Source organism: Nematostella vectensis, chromosome 14 (genome assembly GCF_932526225.1).
Source record: "Nematostella vectensis chromosome 14, jaNemVect1.1, whole genome shotgun sequence".
NCBI lineage: Eukaryota > Metazoa > Cnidaria > Anthozoa > Actiniaria > Edwardsiidae > Nematostella > Nematostella vectensis.
Window position 1 is genome coordinate 5678745 of NC_064047.1, and position 21209 is coordinate 5699953.

Consider the following 21209-nt stretch of genomic DNA (forward strand, 5'->3'; position numbering starts at 1 on the left):
ATGTAAAAATACACATTTTGTCCCTTGGTGGGCTTGAACTACAAACTTTTCGGTTAATAGCCAAACGCGCTAACAAACTTCGCTACAGAGACGTGGATAGCCACTGAACTTAAATTGTACCTGATGATTTTCGGGCGACTTATAAACGTGAGAAAAAACAGGCGTTGAAATGCGGTTTCCATTGATCACAGGGATATACACAGAACCCCCGTGACAAAAATGGCATAAGAAGTCGTTTATAAGGCACTGACGTTGTATCCATATCCACAATGAAAAACGAGCAAAATCTGTGATTGGTTCATAGCGTAAGTTGTCCGAGCTGCTTTGTGATTGATTCACTTTGATCCGCAAAATAACTTACGCTCGAGAGCATTTTGCATTGTAGATATGCAAAAAATATCACACTAAAACCGCTCTAAAAAAACACATACATGTTTTTAATGTCATATTATAATTTACATCATCTCTCTAATTTAATACTGTTTGTACAAATATATCGTAATCATTTTGTAAACGCTACTACTACGATTTTGAGAGCTCACTGTTATAAATTCCAAGCGACATAATACACTTTATGACTTCCGTCAGTCAAAAGCATTAGACTGTCTTCATTGGCCTACACTTTGATGGCTTCATACATGAGACATCTCACTGCAATTCGCTGACAAATACGTGTTTCGTTAAAATACAAAACTTGGTTCACGGACGAAATGAGAAGTTCTAGCAATTTGGGGATCATTGGCGAGAGTTAACGGAAAACTTAAAATCGCAGTTAAACGGGGCATTCCAGTCTACCAATAATGCTGTGCATATTTTGGACCATAAAAAGTACAGATTTGGCAAAAAGTTTTGTATGCTTGGTCAAAAAACGGGAAGCGCATATCAACAATTAACGGTCTCTTCCACATGTGTTCTCTGCGTTTGCTGTGAATTCAGGTGTCAGGGAATGTGAATTCACAAGTTTTCGCTGGGCGGTCACTTGTCAGTGAGCGTGAATTCCCTTCGACCTTTGCTGTGAAGTCACGTGTCAGGGGTCTTGAAATCACGTGTCAGGGAACGTGAAGTTCGATCCTCGTCGCCTGTTCGGGTTGAATCTCGGAGACAGACTTCCGTTGGATCGAAGAGCGGAGTTCAACTGACTCAGATCTGCAAAAAAGAAGGGTTACCGTCACACAAACCAATCACTTCACATCAGACAAACTACGTGATCCACGACACATGCTCCGAGTATCCAGCAGGCTTTGCGGGCGCACCAAAAATTCTTTGCCGCAGAAAGTTCTTCTAGGCGTGCTTTGCGCAGCTGAACGAGAAAACGCAAGAAAAAAGATCAAACAAACAAAAATCAGTAAAATTGAGCCTTAGACCTAGACCAATGCTACAGATACCATACTGAACAACTAATCTGGCTTTTTGTCGAAAAAGGAATGTTACCCAAACTTTTCGGTACGACGTTGCTACTCTTTTTTTTTGTATGACGAAACCACGGGCCCCTATCTAAACTGGCTAGTGAGCCTTTCGTCTTTTAAAAATGATCTGAGATTATTTTTAGATCCTTACTATCATTATCATCTTTCTCTAATTCCCTTTCTGTATTAATTAAGATGACATGAATGGTATAGAAAATCGTTTCAATTTACAGTTCAATTTTTGTAAATGGGAAAATCTAACCTGAATCAAGTTAACATTAAACAAGCTCTGCTTTCTTGGGGGCCCTCTACCATGGGTACAAGAGGGTCCTAGCAACAAGGAGCGCTTCTCTGCCAAGAACGGCGTGACAGTAAACTAGTGTAGCCCTCGAGCCTCTGGTACCCAGGGTAGAGGCCCTCTTACTCCGGGCGTAAAATTAAAACTCCTATAGAATCCTTGGAAAACTGTATCCAAGGAAGTAAAAAAAAGCGATTTTAATTGCATGGCGAGCGCACCGGAGTCCGCTCGCGTGACAGGTTTTCTAAATGAATACGGTAAGCGCGTCACAAAACGACCCATTTCAGCCAATTTAGAGGGTTTTTTGCGGTTTCGTATCGTTCTTACTAATGCGATGACAGTCAGCGTTTAGTACAACAACCAAATAGTGAAAGACTTAGAGCCCAAATATTTCCATTTGTCATAACGGACCACTTGGTGGAAAGATGATCACGGATTAGTGCAGCTACCGCAAAGGGTCAATTGGTCAAATTATGTTTAGGAGAATTTATTTTTCATTGGTTTCATTCGCTCAACATTTTATACGCCTTTGGCATCATTACTGAATATAATTTAACGAGCAACTACGAATAATTTATTATTATTTTATAGCGATAACTTTAATTTCACATGTTGATACCCTATTTACAATTGAGGAGGAAAATTAACGATCATTTTTTGATAAAAAGATAAATTCTTATTAGCCTATAAAAAAAGGCGCGCGCAGCAGTCCCCTCCCTTTCTTATGATTTGATTGGCAGCTGTCAAAGTTGACAGGCATGCGTCACTGGGGATGACAGGGAATTCGTATTTTTTCCTTGGTCTTGACAATCTAATGACACAAGGGCCACGATCTTTGCATTCCTTGTGAATGCGAGTAGGGTATCTTAAACTATGTATTTTGAAAGCAGCTCGAGTTTCACTGTATTTGTGACATTGGGGTTACGGGACGCAAACAACACTATAATCGTCCATTTTGTCTCATTTGTAATACGTCCTAGAAATCAAAGGGATTTTAAAATGGCTTTCTTCAATTGAATGCCTTCTTTTTTCTCCACGTGAAATCCAACCTGATTTACTTAAGAATCATGTGCATATGTTGAAAGATTATGAAGTATTAGAAGAAAGTAACGCAAATAATGTTGCCAAAAAATAATGTTTAAAGTTGTTATTATGATCACGCAATTTTAGTCCGCATTTTAGAAAGCATTCCACTAACAAATAGATATCTTGCTGCTATCAGAGCCTCGGCATGTTTCAAGAAGTTTGTGAAATCTCAGGCTAAAAGTTCTTATAAATAGTTTCTAGTAAAACAAGAGTGTTCTTGAGCGCGAAGGCAAACTCTTACAATGATTACTATCCCGACACAATACCAAAATGCACCCCTGTAGATAGTGATGCGATATCCCATCTTAACAGACCAGGAGTTTGATTCTAGCTGGATTTAACTGCCGGGATTTACCGGGTCAGCAAATTTACAAATTCACAGCCCCGCATCCCTCACGCACCGGGTGAACAAGGTTAAAAAAAAAGGTTTATTTAAAAAACAAAATGCGCTCCCGGAGGCTTTATCTTTATAATATTTTTGGTATGTAAATACACTGGCCTCCATAACTCCCCTTTACTCGAACTTGCAAAACTCGATTTCCTCGATAACTAGAACTCTTTTTCGCCTCCCTTAGAGTTCGAGTTAGCAGGGTTCCATTATATGGGGTATACTTTTGAGATAATATTATCTCGCATGGATACGCGGGGATAAACTTAAATATTTTAGGGAAATAATATCATTTACGATGTTAAATTGATAGTGTAAATACTGAAGTCTGATGTGCCGTATATTGGCAAACGCTCTTTAATAAGTCTTTAAGCACAACGAGTGCGGCTGGCAAATGCTCTTTAATAAGTCTTTAAGCACAACGAGTGCGGCTGGCAAACGCTCTTTAATAAGTCTTTAAGCACAACGAGTGCGGCTGGCAAACGCTCTTTAATAAGTCTTTAAGCACAACGAGTGCGGCTGGCAAACGCTCTTTAATAAGTCTTTAAGCACAACGAGTGCGGCTGGCAAATGCTCTTTAATAAGTCTTTAAGCACAACGAGTGCGGCTGGCAAATGCTCTTTAATAAGTCTTTAAGAACAACGAGTGCGGCTGGCAAATGCTCTTTAATAAGTCTTTAAGCACAACGAGTGCGGCTGGCAAATGCTCTTTAATAAATCTTTAAGCACAACGAGTGCGGCTGGCAAACGCAATTAAATAAGTCTTTAAGCACAACGAGTGCAGCTAGCAAATGCTCTTTAATAAGTCTTTAAGCACAACGAGTGCGGCTGGCAAATGCTCTTTAATAAGTCTTTAAGCACAACGAGTGCGGCTGACAAACGCTCTTTAATAAGTCTTTAAGCACAACGAGTGCGGCTGGCAAATGCTCTTTAATAAGTCTTTAAGCACAACGAGTGCGGCTGACAAATGCTCTTTAATAAGTCTTTAAGCACAACGAGTGCGGCTGGCAAATGCTCTTTTTTAAAAGTCTTTAAGCACAACGAGTGCGGCTGGCAAACGCTCTTTAATAAGTCTTTAAGCACAACGAGTGCAGCTGGCAAATGCTCTTTTTTTAAAGTCTTTAAGCACAACGAGTGCGGCTGGCAAACGCTCTTTAATAAGTCTTTAAGCACAACGAGTGCGGCTGGCAAATGCTCTTTTTTAAAAGTCTTTAAGCACAATGAGTGCGGCTGTCAAATGCTCTTTTTTAAAAGTCTTTAAGAACAACGATTCAATACAAGTTGATGATCTTTATTGTTTTATCATTATTATGTTCTAACAACTTTATGACTATGTTTAGTTAATGTCAATTTAAATATTATCTTTGATGCACTGTATAAAAATGCGAGGATAGGACTGACCGTTTGCCCACAGACCAAATGTGCAATTTCCCGCAATTTTTATCTAAACTACGTTAGAGATAACTTCCTAGTCACTTCTTTGTAACAGTGTTAATTTAATTTATGTGATAAAATCTCAACATCACCATCTCAATACAATCTTTATTGTCCGTTTACCAAATTAAATAGAAAACACCGCAAAAGCAAATCATGCAACAGAAAAGAATACTTTCTTAGACTTGGTAAGTTGCTAGTATGACAAAATGGCGACTGACTCCCTACATTATCCATTACTACTCTGGGGGGTGGCTATGTGTACAAAACTCAAATCTTCATCCTACTATTTTACAATGAAATATTAGTCTTACTTATGCCATCCTCTCAGAGAGTTAGGTTATTAGCGTTTATAAATTAAGCCCATCAATATTGTTTAGGGTTTTGATAACCGTTTAAGTTAATTTTTCAAGGGCGTTTCAAAATTGGTTAATTTTCAGATAAGCCAGATTTAACTGCAAAAGAAAAATACTTAAGGTTAAGCGACATTCTAGCTTGTGTTATCGCGTTATTCAAGTTTTTCGCCGCTTGCATATCTAAGTATTCTGAGCGTGACTATATTCTTAGGTTGTGATGTGACCCCAGAGCATTGCGTGACGCAAGTGTATTACGTGATGGTGTAATGCGTGATCCGGATCTATTGCGTGTCTTGTTAACAACTACTCCAATGCACTGCGTGTTAAAACACAGTGTGAATCGGTTACGTTGCGTGACTGTTGTAGTGTATTTGATGCGTGACTGAAGAAAGCTGCAAGTGTTGCGTTGCACTAATTCATGACTCGTGACTCGAGTGCATTTCGTGACAAGTCCACATCAGTGGCCTCAAGGTCACAGTGATTGAAGTGCGTTACGTGCTAAAAGAGCGTTGCGTGACTCTACTGCATTGCGTGACCAGTCCACGTCAGTGGCCTCAAGGTGAAGATTGCGCCTTTCTGATGGCGTTAAACGCCGCCTGGTACTTAGCCCATTTCTGCTTAAACTGCGCCATGATGACGGGGTTCGGAGGCGGACTGGGGCAGCGGTCATTACCTAGCGACAGCTGGTTTGACGGGTTGAATGACGTAGGACGCCGCTTCTTAGCAGGACCGCGGGCGACCTGGCGAGCACGTGACCCAAAGCCGATGCACTGGTACGTTTCTGTGATGAACCGCTGGGCAGGCGAAACGCAGAGCATGACGAGAAGCTTGGCATTCCCACCTTTAACCGAGGCAAAATGATACATTGGGTTGTGGGACACGTAGCAATAGAGACAATAGCTGTCCCACTTAACCCCCCCCCCTTCCTCCTCCACTTCCCCTTGACTTGTGCGACATTGCGTGAGTTGTGCGACATTGCGTAACGTGAGTTGTGTGACATCGCGTGACGTTAGCTGGGTGTCATAATTTTTGGTTGGTGCGATATTGTGTGATGATGAGTTGTGATACATGCCCCTTGAGTTGTGCGACAATGTCTGCAGGCCCTTAGTAGTGGGTGGTGCACTGGGGGCACGTGCCTCCCCCCCTCCCAAAAAAATATTTTGAAATATTATAAGGAAACGACCAGTAGGGGCGTGGCTGTGGCCCCCAATATTTTCTTAATGTTTCTGTATTGTGCCCCCCCCCCTTATTTCAAGGCCTGCTACGGCCCTGATCTGACATGTGTTGTACGACACTGAGTGACTCTGGTTGTGTGACATGTTCCTCATGTTGTGTGATATTGTTTGACATGAGTTATGTGACATGCACCTTGAGTTCTGTTACATTAGTTGTGTTACATATCTCTTGAGTTGTGCAATATTGTGTGCTTTGAGTTGTGTGACATGTCCCTTGAGTTGTGTGAACTTGTATGACATGTCCCTTGAGTTGTGTGACATTGTGTGACATGTCCCTTAAGTTGTGTGACATTGTAAGACATGTCCCTTAAGTTGTGAGATTTGAGTTGTGTGACATGTCCCTTGAGTTGTCTGACATTGTGTGACATGTCCCTTAAGTTGTGTGACATTGTGTGACATGGTACTTGAGTTGTGTTATTTGAGTTGTGTAACATGTCCCTTGAGTTGTGTGATTTGAGTTGTGTGACATGTTCCTTGAGTTGTGTGACATTGTGTGACATGTCCCTTGAGTTGTGTGACTTTGTATGACATGTCCTTTGAGTTGTGTGGTTAGAATTGTGTGACATGTCACTTGAGTTGTGTGACATTGTATGACATGTCCTTTGAGTTGTGTGACATGTACTTTGAGTTGCGTGACATTGTGACATACCTATTGTATCCTGTAGCATGTGTGTCAGGCGAGTGTTCCTGTAGGGAATGTGTGAACGATGTTCCGCAAGAGCTCCAAGGACATCAGCCAGAGCACTTAGACTGTTGAGGGGACAAAGAGATTTCATAAGGGCCATTTCTAGATAATGGGTTTCCTTTGTAATTTGAGCGTGAAAGTCTTTTGCAGGTCCGAGTTTGTTAACAAATGTCAGGTTAATTTTCATCTTTTTGCCCGTTTGTTTGCTCTTTCGTTTGCTGGCTCTTTTCTGCTAGATAAAGCCTGGATCTTAGCACCCAGTAAAGGGCTAAATGCGGTAAGTTTGAATGAAAAAAAAAAGCTGCAAGCCGAAAATTAATCTTTAGGGTATTAACTTCGAGTTATGGGGGAGTTTTCGTCTAAGCTGTCGGGGCTAATAATAAATGCACATTGTTTGGCTCAAAGATCTGCAAATGTGGATTACCTTTTATTGATGAAAGACGTTTCACGAAGCGCCGCACCAGTGACACCTGACATCCCTATAAAGACAGTCACGTGATATGTTACGTCATCACTTTGGTTATCACGTGATAGCTTAACTATAGTGTACAGTGGTACCTCTAACGGCCACCCTCAAAGTAGTCGCTTGATAGAGTTTCACAGGAAAAGTCGAGAATATGAAAACAAAGCCTTTCTGTAGACGTTGAACATATTAAGGCGAGAAAACTTGGCCGCCATTAAAATAATACAGGCGCTGAGGGGCGTTGCGTGTAGGCTATTGAAATCAGTTGCCTTACAGCAAGAGCCATCAGACAGTGTTGCAAATTTTAAACTATAGGGTTGTCCAACAATTGGGACAGTAAAATAGGGACCGCGGCCGCTCAATGGAGGTGTCCATCTTATAGAGGTACAAAATACAGTGATAGAGTGACCAGTGTTTTGGGACTTTGGAGAGTGACAGCTTTACAGAGGGAGGCTGCTTAATAGATATACCATACCACTGTAGCAGCGAAATAAGATAACGTCTTGTGAGGATAAAAGCCAACCTACTCACCAACACTCTCGCTTCCTGCCAAGTCCACGAGCTGGAGTTTCGTCTTAACGCTCGAGATGGTCGGAGGAGTACTGGTACTAGACCGAGCAGGCGATGGGGACCTGGAGCGAGCAGCTGCGGCGGAGCCTGGGGCTGGTGACCTGTATATGATAAATATGCAATAAAATCTGTCAGCAAACCATACTTTGAACTTTATTCTCTTAAAAGAAAAGGTTGTCCGGTGCCGGACAGATATTCCACGATAAAGTACACTGTAAAATGGAATTCTTTTTTTTTTAGCTTTTGCGATTTTAAGAAATACAATTCTCGGGGAGGGGGGTATGTAATCATATAAAAATAGAAATGATTAATAGATTGGGGAAGCTATTCACTCTCGTTGGAGCTGGAATTCCGAATTACGAGAGCACAATTAGGACGTGGTCTAGTCGAAGGCCTGGCGCCTCAGGCCGCCGCCATACAACTCATGTGTTACCACGGATCACAGCTTGGATTGAAGTTGTTGGTTTTGTGGAGGGAGAAAAACCGGAGGACCCGGATAAAAATCCCTGGAGCCAAGGCGAGACCAACTAACTGAAATCACGTCGGAAACGGGAATAGAACCCAGAACCCAGTGATGAGAGGCACAGGCTCTACAGAACGGCGCTCTGCCAACTGCGCTAACAATGCTCCCCTTTAATAGATGTATATGACGGGGTAGTCCAACGTATCTTTTTTAAAGAAGGTCGGCGTGATTTCTATTCAACTCACGACCACGTGTACTCGACTTGGAAAAGTGTTGAAAAGTCAAGTACAGCTTCTGGTTAAGAATTTAGGGTTTTGTTAATGTTAATTTAGCAAATAAGCTCTCCTGGCGGTTGGGATATCGGGTAATGTCCGAGGCGTTCCACAGAAACGCTTACTTCGCACCCCTTACCGTTAATACCCCCTTCCCCCATTCCCGTCATATTTAAAGATGTGCCCCCCCCAATAGCGCGTGTCCCAAAGCTACACTATTAGCAGGATAATTAATCAATTAATCAAAGGTGTTAACACAACGACGTTAGCTGATTACATCCAAAGCTCCCAAATTAGCTCGATCAGGCAGGCAATGCTTCTATACGATCCACCCAATCACAAGTTTTGCTCAACCCCTTCGTGTAATCAAGAAAAAAAGATTTTTGTTTTACCTTTGCCCGCCATCGAGTACATCACCTATTGCGGGGCTTTTGGTCAGCCTGTGGGAAACAAAACAGCGCGGGATTGGAACTGAACGACCTTGCTTGCATACTCATTTTGAGTGGAAACAAAAAATGCGGAGATTTCGCTGAAAGCATTCCGAGAATCGCGATCACAAACTGTGTGTATCACGTGAAGCGCCATGGCAATCACGTGGTGCAAACGTATCACGTGATAAAGGACTTACTTGGATCTCTTCAGCGACCTTCCTCGCGGTGGCGCGGGAGACTGGGATCTACTAGCGTGGTTCTTGGACGGCTGCGGTAGATTGCTACGTCTCGGCTGTGTGGGGGTGCCTGGGGGAGACGGCGCGGCCTCGGAAGTGGGCGTGGCAACACGTGCTGTCTGCTGATTGGTTATCGTGTAGAGCTGTAGCTGGACTATCAGATGCGATCGACTCGAGTGCGCATGCACATTGGTGGCGTCCTCATGACGACGACACATCCCATAATACACTAAGCTCATCAGTTCTTGTACAGTAGTAACCGGCCTGTACGAGAGATTAAAGACCATCAATCAGCCGCTTGCTTGTTTGTGTTTTTATATTAAAATACAATGGTCTATTTGCAAAAATATATCACGCCGCCATTTTATGCTCCCGCTAAATCGCGAATCGCACAAAGCATCCATTTTCATCGGCTAATTCCAGCAAGTAACCAAGATATTATCAGACTTCATTCGTAGATTGATATTTTGAAGTTCCCTTGCGAATAAACCGCAGTATTTTCAATGATAACCAATAACAAAGAAATGTGTGATCGACATTCTTTAACTGATAATATTTGATAAAAAATATTTCAGTTGCTTGGTTGAATAAGCCGATGGAAATGGATGTTATGCGTGACTCAATATTGTGCGTGAGCGTGAAATAGCGACGTGATCAGAAGAGTCAAAAGTCTGATACCTCCCATTATGTGTTTAAACCTTATCAGTCATTTTTACTCGGAAAACCCGACTTCCCCTTAAGCTCAAACTGAGAAGGATTTCACTTGAATTCAAATATGAATTATAGTGAAGTAGCACATCACAATATGGGATGAGAAGGACAGTGCTGAAAAATGCAAGACTAGTTCCAGTACCGCGCGGTTAGGCCACCCTTTTTGTTTTGAAATGACGGCGTTTTACCGGCGAACTGTCACATTTTGGCGAATGCTAAGAAAACTAGACCAAACTTAAGGCTATAATTTTCTTTATGACTCCCTCATTATCACACAAATCTGTTATCTTTTGTAAAGTATGGTTTTAATGCTGTACAGTTAGTCAAAACAGCGACTGAAGTCAGCCTTTCGTACCTTTACTCGATACGATTCAACACTACGATTGTGCTTGTTTTTGCCAGAGCACGCGCATGCGCATAGGTTATTCAGCACTGTCGATGAGGGGTTGTTAAAAAAAACAGTTTAAAAACATTGAAATTATACGCTTTTCTAAATTATGGGGAATGGGGGGGGGGGGGGTGATACCCCATCAGTGTATGTCTTTTATCTTATGAATAATGCAAATTTAAATAAATAAAGTAGGGGCTGTCTGTCTCTCCTTAAAACGAGGTCGTGGTATAAAGGGGATAAGTCCACTCCCATGATTCAACGCGGGTTACGACACACGGATTCGCATAAAACAACCTTATTTAAACATAGCCTACTTGTAGGCTTTGATAGTTTACCCAAGATGGCGGCCATGGTATGCGAACTTCGTGTTTTCGGGGTTTTCGTGCCGGAAATACTATCAAAGCCTACAAGTAGGCTAATTTAAACAAAGTAGAGGCCCAAAGAAAAGCACAAACATACTTTGTGACGAGAGATGGGATTTCCGTGTCTCCTTCGCTACTTGTGACGATACTCAGCTACAATAAAAAACATATCATTAAATACCATGATAATCCACTTTTATTTGTAGATGTTCAAAATTTAAGTTCTCTCTAATATCCACAACGACTAAAAAAATTGAACTAAAGATTCGAAGACATGACACCAAACAAAATAAGACATTCAGGAATAAGAAATCATTTATTTTTTTCGCACTCCCTTTCTTTGAAGCACTGTCCTCGATAGGATTGGATCGTTACGGTTACCTAAGTCACAGCCAACAAATATATATTATACAAACGTCTATTTTCAGTTGAGGCTGGGCCGTTCTTCTTTTTGGAACATTTTTAGGCTGTGTATATAAAAATATAATGCCCAATGAATTATTGTAGTGGTTTTCAAAATCCCGTGCAACAAAATGTAATTGATAATGTGTATAGTCAAGCCAGAACAAAAGAGAACAAAGAAATTCAGTGCTTTAGTAGTAGGAGAATCCGTAATCGATCTAGCTTTGCTTTTTCGGCGGTGAAAGTAGCTGACCATGGAGGGTTCTGCTTTCGAGGTGGGAAAAGGAATCACCCCACTTCAATAAGCCACGTTCGATTTCAAGCAAAACCGCTCCATGGAAGGCAAGCACCGCCTCCCATTCGTATAGCTGTGCGTGGTACATCAGCGTTACCAAATGTTTGTGTCGTTTGGCGCGCTCGAACGAACTGATCTCTCGTAATTGTAGAATCTGTGCATACCCCGCCACGAATTCTGCCATGGTAAGACGTTCGTAAGTAATCTCCTGACTAGCACGAGTCAAGGAAAGAAAACGTTGCGGCCACAACTGTTTAACTACAACTTCTGAAGTTGGACGGTCTTCCTTGCCAGACTTCAACTTACCAGCTTTATTTGGCTTCCGTAACGGAGAGGAAGCCGGCGCACGGCGCGGCGATACATCTGTAGAAGATCGCGACGACGAAGCAACGTCGGAGGGCGGCAAGGAATGGGACTGACGACTGCTAGCATGATCGGCCTTCAAACTTTGAACCTCGGCCGTGAGAGTTTGAACAGCGGCGGCGAGCGAATTCAACAGTTCGTCGTTCCGTGTAGTAGAATTGCCCCGAATTTCGGGAACGCCCCCAGGACCGTCACAATGTTTCCCTGGCACGCCAAAATCCTGATCATTTACTGGCTTCTTGCAGCCTGGACATTTCTTTTCTCGCGGCATCGTAACAGTGAAAAATATGAGCTTGATATATAAACGTTGAAAAGAACAAAGAATTATAGAGTGAAGCTGTGAACGTGTGCTAGCAATCAAGACTAGAGATAACTGAAATACAATATGCTGGCTTGAGCAATTAATCCCTTTAAGCTAGGTGCCCAAAGGGGGGTAGCACGCAGGCTATCGTAACTACTGCGATTGCGTGTTTACTGGCAGCAAGAAGCGCAGCTTGAAGATTCCTTTTGAGTATGAAAATCATAGGAGCAGGCCTTCCTAAAACAGGGACGAAATCAATCGCCGCAGCCTTGAAACACTTTGGCTACAGTGTGCATGACTTTGGCGATCACTGGCAGTTCTACAATGACGAGTACATTGCTGCATTCAAGGGCAAGATTCCAAACTTCAAAGAGATGTACCAACATGTTGACGCGGTAACAGACGTACCAGCAGATATATTTTACAAAGAGATCTTCAAAGCTATCCCTGATTCCAAAGTGGTTCTCGCCGTTCGTGATAGCGAGGAAATCTGGCGCAAGAGTTTACAAAAGACGCTAGAGGTCACCGGGTCAGTGTGTACCACCACCGTCATGAATCTAGGAAAACATCTCACCCCGACAGGTAGAAAATGGAACCGCCTGATGATGTGCATACTAAACTTCTGTGTAACCGAGATGGACTACCAGAAGCATATTGACGACGCCAAAGCCATGATCCCCGCCGACCAACTACTTATTTTCAATTGCAAGGAGGGATGGGAGCCGTTGTGTGCTTTTTTGGGCATCAAGGAAGTGCCTAAAATCCCGTTCCCTCATGAAAACGTTGGTTCGGAAGATGTACCAAATACGATAAATAACATTTGGAGCGTTCGCCGCATGAAGAAGGAGTTGTTGGTGGTGCTGGCATTGTTTGTAGGGATGATTGCCTGCGCATGCGCAGTGCTGGCGTCACTCTGATGATAACCAAAGTAGACAAATACGATGGACCCACGACAACTCGATAACTCCCCGATAACTAGAACTCGGATAACTCGTCCTCCCCGACAACACGAACTCGGAAAACTCGTCCTCCCCGGCAACTAGAACTCGGATAACTCGGATAATAATAATAATAATAATAATAATAACAATAATAATAATAATAATAATAATAATAATAGTAATAGTAATAGTAATAGTAATAGTAATAGTAATAGTAATAGTAATAGTAATAGTAATAGTAATAGTAATAGTAATAGTAATAGTAATAGTAATAGTAATAGTAATAGTAATAGTAATAGTAATAGTAATAGTAATAGTAATAGTAATAGTAATAGTAATAGTAATAGTAATAGTAATAGTAATAGCACACCGAGAGGCCCTCAGACCGTAAAAATCAAGTTTATGTGCCGGCTGCTCCAATAAAAATTGACTCGCGGACCTAAGTGCTCGCTTTGGTTGGTAGAGACATATTAGACCACTGATATATACTGGAGCCATGCCATGAATAGCGTTATATGTAAGAAATCCGAATCCGTGTTAGTATGGACGACTGGATCCAGGTGAAAACGCTGCGAAAACAATAGTTTGGACGCGAATTAAGGGATGCGTTTTCGGCGAAACGAACTCGGATACTTGAATCCGTGTAAGTGTAGACGACGCCTCATTGTTCGACTTCACATAACTGTCAAGGTGGCCACGGTAGCGCGCGTCGTATCAGATAGCACGTTTCTCGCATCCTTATTGGCTTACTTCACAAGACTGTCAAGGTGGCCACGGTAGCGCGCGTCGTATCAGATAGTACGTTTCTCGCATCCTTATTGGCTTACTTCACAAAACTGTCAAGGTGGCCACGGTAGCGCGCGTCGCAATTGAGATTACCCACCTTTTCGACATTCTTTGAGGGTGCCAGGAGATCTCTGACGTCATTATTGTAGATTTCGCAGACAGCAATCTCTACCGAATAAGACTCGGTCGCAGTCTCCCTCTCGGCCATCAACCTTAAAACAAATATTACATATTGAGGTCGCGAATAAAAAAAACCTTGCAACAGGGATCTTAAGGGGAGAGGTGTCTAAATTCCGTTTTTCCACCAGCTTTAGTAGCCGAATCTTTTTTCCCCGGTAGCTTTTTGCCTCAAAAATGCATTCTAATTAGACATGGGATAAGTTAAGGTATGTGAAATCTCAAAATAATCTTGACACTTCGTTTAGTACAGTAACGCAAAAACCTTTTCAAAATCCGCCGATGGAAATAGATGCTCTCTTATACATGTGGTTTAGCTAGGATGACAAAATGGCCGTTTAATAATTTTAAAACCAGGGGGTATATGTGCTCAGAGTTCACTCAGATTAAGTAAAATAACAGTTTTAGCTATGCTGTGAGTCTCGGCTTTTAACTTTGCTTATGACTGGATGTACCAAAAATGTGAAATTTAGTGAGTTAGAACTTTTCTCATGTGATTCATTCTCTTCAAAATATCGCCAAAATCTGATTCTTTTAAGACTTCTTAGGAAGTTAATTTGCTAACATGAGATAAGTTGACCCTTATACTTTATATTTGTCATGAATTTTTTTTTGTTTAAAAAGTATAACAGGCGAGCATACTATCTAATGTTGTAAATGTAATAAAACTTCGCAAAACATCGCCTTCGTCAAAGCGTGGGCTGTTGTCATGACAAATGGCAGAAAATGGCGTCGCATGGAATCGAGGACGCCGGACAGTGGCTTATGCAAATGAGCATCTATTCCGTAGACTGAGAGTCGGAGTGGTTTTTTTGCTCCGACGAAGGGCTAACGCTCGAAACGTCAGCGCAACCACTCTGATTCACAAAGGCTTATAACATACCTTTTCAACCTTGTGTTGATTTATACCTTGTCTACACCACGCCTACGCAGACCATCTAGTTTTTCTACAGCTTGCCTTTAGTCTTTCTAGTTATACTACTAACAATTCAACAGCAGCACATGACAATGCGTTCTTTCCTGATACATTTCTCAGTGGTTTACCACCAAACCACGCCAGGTTTCACGGTCAATTGAAAACTCTCTTCCTGTAAACGGCTTTAACTATGTTCACTATCGTAGGATTAGAGCCCTTAGTATATTCTAGTCCGCCACGCTTATTCCATTGCAACTAGATTGGAATTGAATGCCAAGGGCGAGCAGATTATTCTTCGATCTCGTTATCCTAGCCGTTTTCATCTTTCTTGTTTATGGCACTAATACACCAACCATAGGAAATCTGATCAGAAACCCAGTTTAGATTACCTGGGTTAAGGCTGGCGACTCACCTAAATAACTCCTTAGCAGCACGCGGAATGATTCCTTCGTCCTTGTTCAGCTGTTCTGAGTCCATCTCGACATCAATGTCATGGCTACCAAGCATGGTGTGTGTCTTACCAGAGCCGGTCTGCCCATACGCCATGATGCACACATTGTATCTATGAAGAAACAATGATACACGCATTATATCTATGTAGAGCATAAAAAGCCCAAATTGTCGTGTTCGTGAACCAGAAGAATAAATACAATACACCAAAAACTGGTATTCGACTCCTGCCAAATTTTCGTCTTTAATAAGACTTCTTCAGGGCAGACTGAACTAATACGAATAAATACAAAAGGCCCAAATTGTCGTGTTGGTGAACCAGAAGAACAAATACAATACACCAAAAACTTGTATTCGACTCCTGCCAAATTTTCGTCTTTAATAAGACTTCTTCAGGGCAGACTGAACTAATACGAATAAATACAAAAGGCCCAAATTGTCGTGTTCGTGAACCAGGAGAATAAATACAATACACCAAAAACTAGTATTCGACTCTGCCAAATTTTCGTCTTTAATAAGACTGAACTAATACGAATGAATACAAAAAGCCAAAATTGTCGTGTTCGTGAACCAGAAGAATAAATACAATACACCAAAATCTGGGATTCGACTCTGCCAAATTTTCGTCTTTAATAAGATTTCTACACAACTAATACGAATAAATACAAAAAGCCCAAACTGTCGTGTTCGTGAACCAGAAGAATAAATACAATACACCAAAAACTGGGATTCGACACTGTTTTTGGTGTAATGAAAAAACCATGATACACATTATATCCAAAATGAAACCATGACACACATTATATCTATGAAAAAACAATGATCCACACATCATACTGTATCCTATAAAAAACATGATACACACATCATACTGTATCCTATAAAAACATGATACACACATCATACTGTACCCTATAAAAAACATGATACACACATCATACTGTACCCTATAAAAAACATGATACACACATCATACTGTACCCTATAAAAACATGATACACACATCATACTGTACCCTATAAAAAACATGATACACACATCATACTGTACCCTATAAAAAACATGATACACACATCATACTGTATCCTATAAAAACATGATCCACACATCATACTGTATCCTATAAAAAACATGATACACACATCATACTGTACCCTATAAAAAACATGATACCCACATCATACTGTACCCTATAAAAACATGATACACACATCATACTGTACCCTATAAAAAACATGATACACACATCATACTGTACCCTATAAAAAACATGATACACACATCATACTGTACCCTATAAAAACATGATACACACATCATACTGTACCCTATAAAAAACATGATACACACATCATACTGTACCCTATAAAAAACATGATACACACATCATATCTATCAGGGGCATAGCTATGGGAGGGGCCTAGGTCCCCCCTCCCATAGCTAGGGGACAAGGGTCTTTTTGCCCCCATCCAATTCAAAATCCTGGCTACGCCCCTGTCTATGATGACTAGAAACCATCATAAACCATGAAAAAAAAACCATGACAAACATTACATCTATGACAAAACCCTGATAAACACATCACATCTATGAAGAAACCATGATGCACACATGATGCATCATATCTATGATAACTAAAAACCATGATACAATCATCATCTCAAACATTCTACACACATCAACTAGAAAGAGACCATGATACATTATCATAATACACTCATCAAGTGACGAGGTCAGACAAGAAAAAAAAAACTCTTCAAGGAACCCACCCATCGAGTAAAGAGGTCAGTAGAGGAGCGACATCTGAAAACACAGCCTTCTGATCGGTCTCTTCATTGTACACTCGTTCAAACTCATAAATCTTCGGCTGTGAGGCACCGCCCCCAGGCTTGTTGGGAACGACAGACAATGTTTCCTCGTCAATTGCATGCACCACCTTTGGGATTCAATATGTGATGTTCAGATGATGAAGAGGCTAATGTGCAAGGTATTTGACTAAAAGAAATCAATCGGCCACTCCTTTGATATAGTTTACATTTGATCCTAAATATCATAGTTCCTTTTGCTTGAATTTGCCAAAGGAGATGGAATCAGGAGCAAAAAATGTGAACTCGAAAAAAAAAATAACAGGTTTAACCTCCATAATCAAAACATTATCCTTCCTGGGTACAAAAATTCTGAATAGGGGTGTACCAAGGGGACGTAGAGGGTGTACATGCACCCCTCCACACCCCTTGCTCACCAAAAAGTGGGTCATGTCTTATTGAAGGATAATCAAATACTGTTTTTTTTCCACATGACGGCTATGACTGCACACCACCCTTAGCAAATATCCTGGGTACATGACTGCTGAGTTCTTAAACGTTTCGGCTGCTCCAAACTGCTTCTCCCCCATCCCCCCTGCAAACAGCAAACAGTGCTGTTGCAGGCCTTGAAATGTTAGGGGGTATGATACAGAAAAATTAATATTTGACAGCCACACCCTTACTGGTCAATTCCTTATAATTTATTGGAAGGGGGTGGCACGTGCCCAAGTGCCCCACGCCCTGTTAAAGAAAGGTACACAACCTGTTCCGATGGTGTTCCAGCCTGGCCGATATTGCCATCGCCATGAGCATCAATCACACCAATCAGTGGACGCAGTCGGCAGTGGACACGGATGTTACCACGAATTTCCTGGAAAATAATGGTTTTGGTTTCCAAGAAACTTCTTTATCTACTCCATATTTATTATATTTATTATGTTTGTTATTAATTATTATAATAGTATAATGATAGGGGCGCAGTAGATTTTAAAGAACTTTTTGGTATTTTTTTATTGTTTACACGCTTTTCGAAGAAATGGATTTGAATTCTCTGTTGTCATGCAACAACAAATTACGCTATGTATAGTTTTTTTGCTTCACTTCATTGTAAGCATATTACATATATTATAAGACAATTAATTGAAATAATGTACATGCGGATGTTTGTTGCCGCAGTCCTATTGTTTCTGCTTTTGATCTTAGTTGAAGGATTACTTGGAAATGACGAGCATCCTTCTCTACTGTAACTTACTACTAGGGTGTTGTGAAGTGTTTTTCGTCTGTCCTTCTCCGCTGCTGCTCTCTGTAGTGCCATGTCTAGCTGCATTTCAGTCTCCATCAACTTGGACTGCATCTCTGCAAAACAAATTACATTAAAGCAAATTCAGGAATTTCCTATGTACGGAATAAACAAGAAAATTACCAACAGGCACAAAAAAACGAGGTGGTCTGCATAGGTGTGGCAGAAACGGGAATAAATCAAAAATGTTGATCGTATATGTTGTCTGCCTCTGTAAGAGTTATTTTGCTAGCCCCTCCTTTGAATTAAAAACAAACCAGAAAGGGCAATACTTAAAATGTCCGCAAAATAATCTGTTTTCAAAGAATAAATATTATAAGTTAAACCCTTAGGCCAACCTAAAAACAAAAATCTAATGCTTCAGTCATTTCTAAAAAGCCACAACAATTCTTTAAGTTTATAGAAGGTCACATTTCTTTCTCATTCTATTGTTGGAAGAGTCCATGACTGCCACAATTTTGTCATCCTAGCAAATATACACTGTCATTTCTATTTACAGACTCTCGATAATATTGAATGAAAACAATAACAAAGGTGCAGGTGACTTGGGATTGATTTTTACTCCTACAGTGTATCTTACATTTTCCACAAAGGAACATTCTGATAAAGATAATCAAAAATAATAATCAAAATCGGAAAAAGGCGGCTGGCTTAGAATTTGATGGCATCTTTCTGTTTGACTTACTCTCCATGTTTGTCATCTCCTCACTTCCAAACTTTGTGGTCTTAAATTTTGCTTTCTCCACATATGTCGATAACTCTTCAGGCATTTGAGCAACCACACTTTTTAGGCTATTCAAATTCTCTTTCAACTCCTGAAAAATAAACAGAATAAAACTACTGTGCTATGCAATAGCAAAATGGACCATAGACAAAAACCCAAGGCCATAAACGTTTTGGATCGGAAATCATGGCCATCGTACATGTTGGCTTAGACAATTTTGCTTTGGGTGTCAAGCCTCAGTTATTCCTTGTTAGTATTTGCTGAGGGCACGCAGGGGTAGGGGGTGCTGTATCCATTGTAAAATTCTGTCTTTATTGGGAGGGATGGTGACCCCCTTGCCCTTATGCTAACTACCACCCTGGATATTAATAGGAACATCAAAAACCATGAAGAAGAAAAAAGTAAAATGTCACTAGCACAATCTCAGAGTTTTCCACTCTCACAGGCCTAATGTGACCCCCTTTAATAATAGAATATAATGGACTTACCCGAACTTCACTGTAACATGTCTTGATTGACTTCGTCACATTTTTCTTAAAACCTTCCTCTGCCTCAAATAGCCTACGGAAGTGACTTGACTCATATCTGGAGCTCCGCACTGTCCCTTGACACTACAAGGAGGAGGACAGTTTTTAAAGACTAGGCACATACAGTATGTATGCTTTGGATGTGCGGATGCCACCACCCTCTCCCCCCCTTTTAGCCCCTGCATTTTGTTTGTTTTTTAATCAATTTTAACCCTAAGGGATAGCACTAAGGGCGTGGTCAACAACAAGTCTCACCCCTAAGAGATAGCACATTGGGTGTGGCCGAAGGAATTTTTAACCTTGAGAGATAGCATTAAAAAACAGTGCTCGTTTTAATTGGCTGACGGATCCTGTATTGTTATGTAACCGACAATAAAGTTGAAAGTATTAACTGATCAGTTGACTTGTGGTTTATTGTAAAATATGTTTCAAGCGATTGGGCCACCATTTAGCGTGACACCCTAAAAGATAGCAGAATTGGAAAAATCCTAAAACAAACCCTAAGAGATAGCAGTTGGTAAGAATTTTATACCCTAAAAGATAGGCCGAGCACCCCCATCTTAAAAAAGCACCCCCTTCCAACACCAAAAGCAGTCTACATGACTGATATACTAACCCAACCACCCCTTCCCCGCCCCCACCCCCACACGACCCCTTTTTCACCATGTATTCTCCACGCAAACCGTCCCGTCCCTCATTAATGGGTATATGAATTATTAGTTTATGGTAAAGCTACACAAATATCGAGTTAAATTGGATGAAAAGAAGATAAAAAAGAAGCACCAGATTATTATAAATTGGGCATTTTTTTACTTTTGCTTTCTACAAAATCTAGCACTGATTTGATGTACACGGAAGCAGTCGCGACTGGGACAGTTGGATAAAATAGTATTAAACAATATCAGTGATGGTAACAACTAACCTCAGCGAGCTTCAGATAAAGCATGGCGTTCTCTGTTTCCAAAGCAACAATCCTTTCCTCGCGAGCCTGCATGGTACAAAATCTAAATATAAACAAAACGATCGCTCGTCCCAAAACCGACCAATGCAAGCGATCAAACGAATTTACCACTCACGCGCAGAAGTCTTTCAAGCTTTTGGACTCTCTCCTTGAGAATATTTTCCGTTGGCTCTGGCATTTTGAAGTATTTTGCTTGGCTGAAATCAAGTAGAATCTTGAAGAAAAAGGCCAAGAAATGGGTTCATTTTCAAATCCGTTGTCTTTTCTCTTTATCGGCGTCTTTCCCGCGTTGACAACATAAGAATGTTGATATAGCATCTGCAGTTATTGTGGTCTGCGGTTTGACGATCTATTTTGATTTTTCCATGACAAAAAAATTATATTTTACCAGTTTATATTTGAATAAAATCGGTATAGCACATCTAAATGTAAAAGCGTCTGATATTGAACATAAATACATGTCCAGATTTCGTAT

The 21209-nt window shown here is 40.9% G+C and overlaps 2 protein-coding genes across 6 annotated transcripts; one reads left to right on the top strand and one right to left on the bottom strand.

Annotated features, from left to right (window-relative positions):
• Nucleotides 1-416: 416 nt before the first annotated feature.
• Nucleotides 417-21195, bottom strand: LOC5513894 (kinesin-like protein KIF25). Of its 5 annotated transcripts, none has more exons than XM_048721687.1 (17): nucleotides 20850-21146; nucleotides 20696-20777; nucleotides 19735-19857; nucleotides 19208-19337; nucleotides 18475-18578; nucleotides 17986-18093; nucleotides 17187-17353; nucleotides 15380-15529; nucleotides 13972-14086; nucleotides 10884-10939; nucleotides 9284-9586; nucleotides 9048-9095; nucleotides 7882-8021; nucleotides 7312-7366; nucleotides 6852-6952; nucleotides 5641-5808; nucleotides 417-1146 (listed from the first exon to the last, which is right to left on the bottom strand). In XM_048721687.1, exons 1-17 carry the CDS (start codon nucleotides 21050-21052, stop codon nucleotides 1043-1045), a joined length of 2157 nt encoding a protein of 718 aa, XP_048577644.1. In that variant the 5' UTR covers nucleotides 21053-21146; the 3' UTR covers nucleotides 417-1042. The 5 variants fall into 5 exon arrangements, with proteins under 5 accessions (XP_048577644.1, XP_048577646.1, XP_048577645.1 ...); XM_048721689.1 differs by having other exon boundaries at nucleotides 20696-20761; nucleotides 20850-21049; XM_048721688.1 differs by lacking the exon at nucleotides 9048-9095 and having other exon boundaries at nucleotides 20850-21139.
• LOC116619069 lies at nucleotides 12253-13240 on the top strand. The gene has a single exon (XM_032383385.2). It carries the CDS (start codon nucleotides 12360-12362, stop codon nucleotides 13062-13064), a length of 705 nt encoding a protein of 234 aa, XP_032239276.1. The 5' UTR covers nucleotides 12253-12359; the 3' UTR covers nucleotides 13065-13240.
• Nucleotides 21196-21209: the final 14 nt, after the last annotated feature.